At 41.3% G+C, this 970-nt stretch overlaps 1 protein-coding gene across 1 annotated transcript in view; it reads right to left on the bottom strand.

Annotated features, from left to right (window-relative positions):
• LOC101851831 (dipeptidyl peptidase 4) overlaps positions 1-970 on the bottom strand; it is a gene marked incomplete in the record, with an annotated part of 150,375 nt that overhangs the window by 18,173 nt on the left and 131,232 nt on the right. The window contains 1 exon segment of the mRNA XM_035972401.1: positions 707-801. Within this exon segment, the coding sequence (XP_035828294.1) occupies positions 707-801 (95 nt within the window).

Below are 970 nucleotides of genomic sequence, written 5' to 3'. Positions count from 1 at the left end.
TGTGTGTGTGTGTGTGTGTGTGTGTGTGTGTTTAAAGGCTCTACATTGTAACCCCGAGTCATTGTGTCTTCAAATGTCTTTTCTCAAATTAATATATTATAATTTTTTACAAACGTCGGAGAAAGACATTAATTAGGCTCATCTTTTGGAAATGGTCATGCACGACTCGTCCTCCTGTTTTCTCTTTAAACAAAATCGGCTACGAGAGACACGAAGAGACAGCTTATCACTTCAATATTGATACCAACATTTTGCTACCAGTGCCAGATTTGGACATTAATTTAAGTAAACTAAAACTCTTGAAAGCAAAATCCCTGCATGTGAAATGAAATGTCTCCACAAAACCCTTACCATCACAAGACGAGACAGGCAGAGAAATGAAGAAGTAAGAGCAGCACTGAGTCAAGCCTGCATTTCATAGAAAGACAGAAAATAATATGATTTAGCCACTTGTTATGTATGTCACCTAACCAGCCAGCCTCAACAGCCGATAACACCAAGCACTCGGGCTATAAAGGAAGATGAAAGCCACGCAAAAGGTGGATATAGGGTGTCAAGGAAACCCTGAGAAATCATAATATTATCCCAACTGAAAGAACTGCAGAGCTGGCCTACCATAGAAAACTGCTTTTCCACTCGTCGCTCAACGGCAACAGCGGATGAAAAATAAAAGTAATGTAGGACTATGAGGCCGCAGTCAACTCACTTCGTGGCCAGTTCATCCGGGGGAGAAATGGCGATCTTCGATTGGTCCGACATTCTCATGAGGTACAAGGTGAAGACAGGGTTAGGGTAGCCCGCCTGTGGAGGTAAGACTTTATTGTAATGCATTTCAGGAAAGCTTTGTGAATAGGTGATACGATGATGACATAGAAATTAAGATACTAATAGGAATTTGAAAAAAATGCAGTAAGGTAGTGAGAGTGAAAAAGGTCGAGAGAGAGAGAGAGAGAGAGACGGAGAGAGAGAG

This window comes from Aplysia californica, unplaced genomic scaffold, assembly GCF_000002075.1.
Source record: "Aplysia californica isolate F4 #8 unplaced genomic scaffold, AplCal3.0 scaffold00679, whole genome shotgun sequence".
Lineage (NCBI taxonomy): Eukaryota > Metazoa > Mollusca > Gastropoda > Aplysiida > Aplysiidae > Aplysia > Aplysia californica.
Note: the sequence above shows the minus strand (reverse complement) of the source record. Positions and strands in the feature narration are given on the sequence as shown.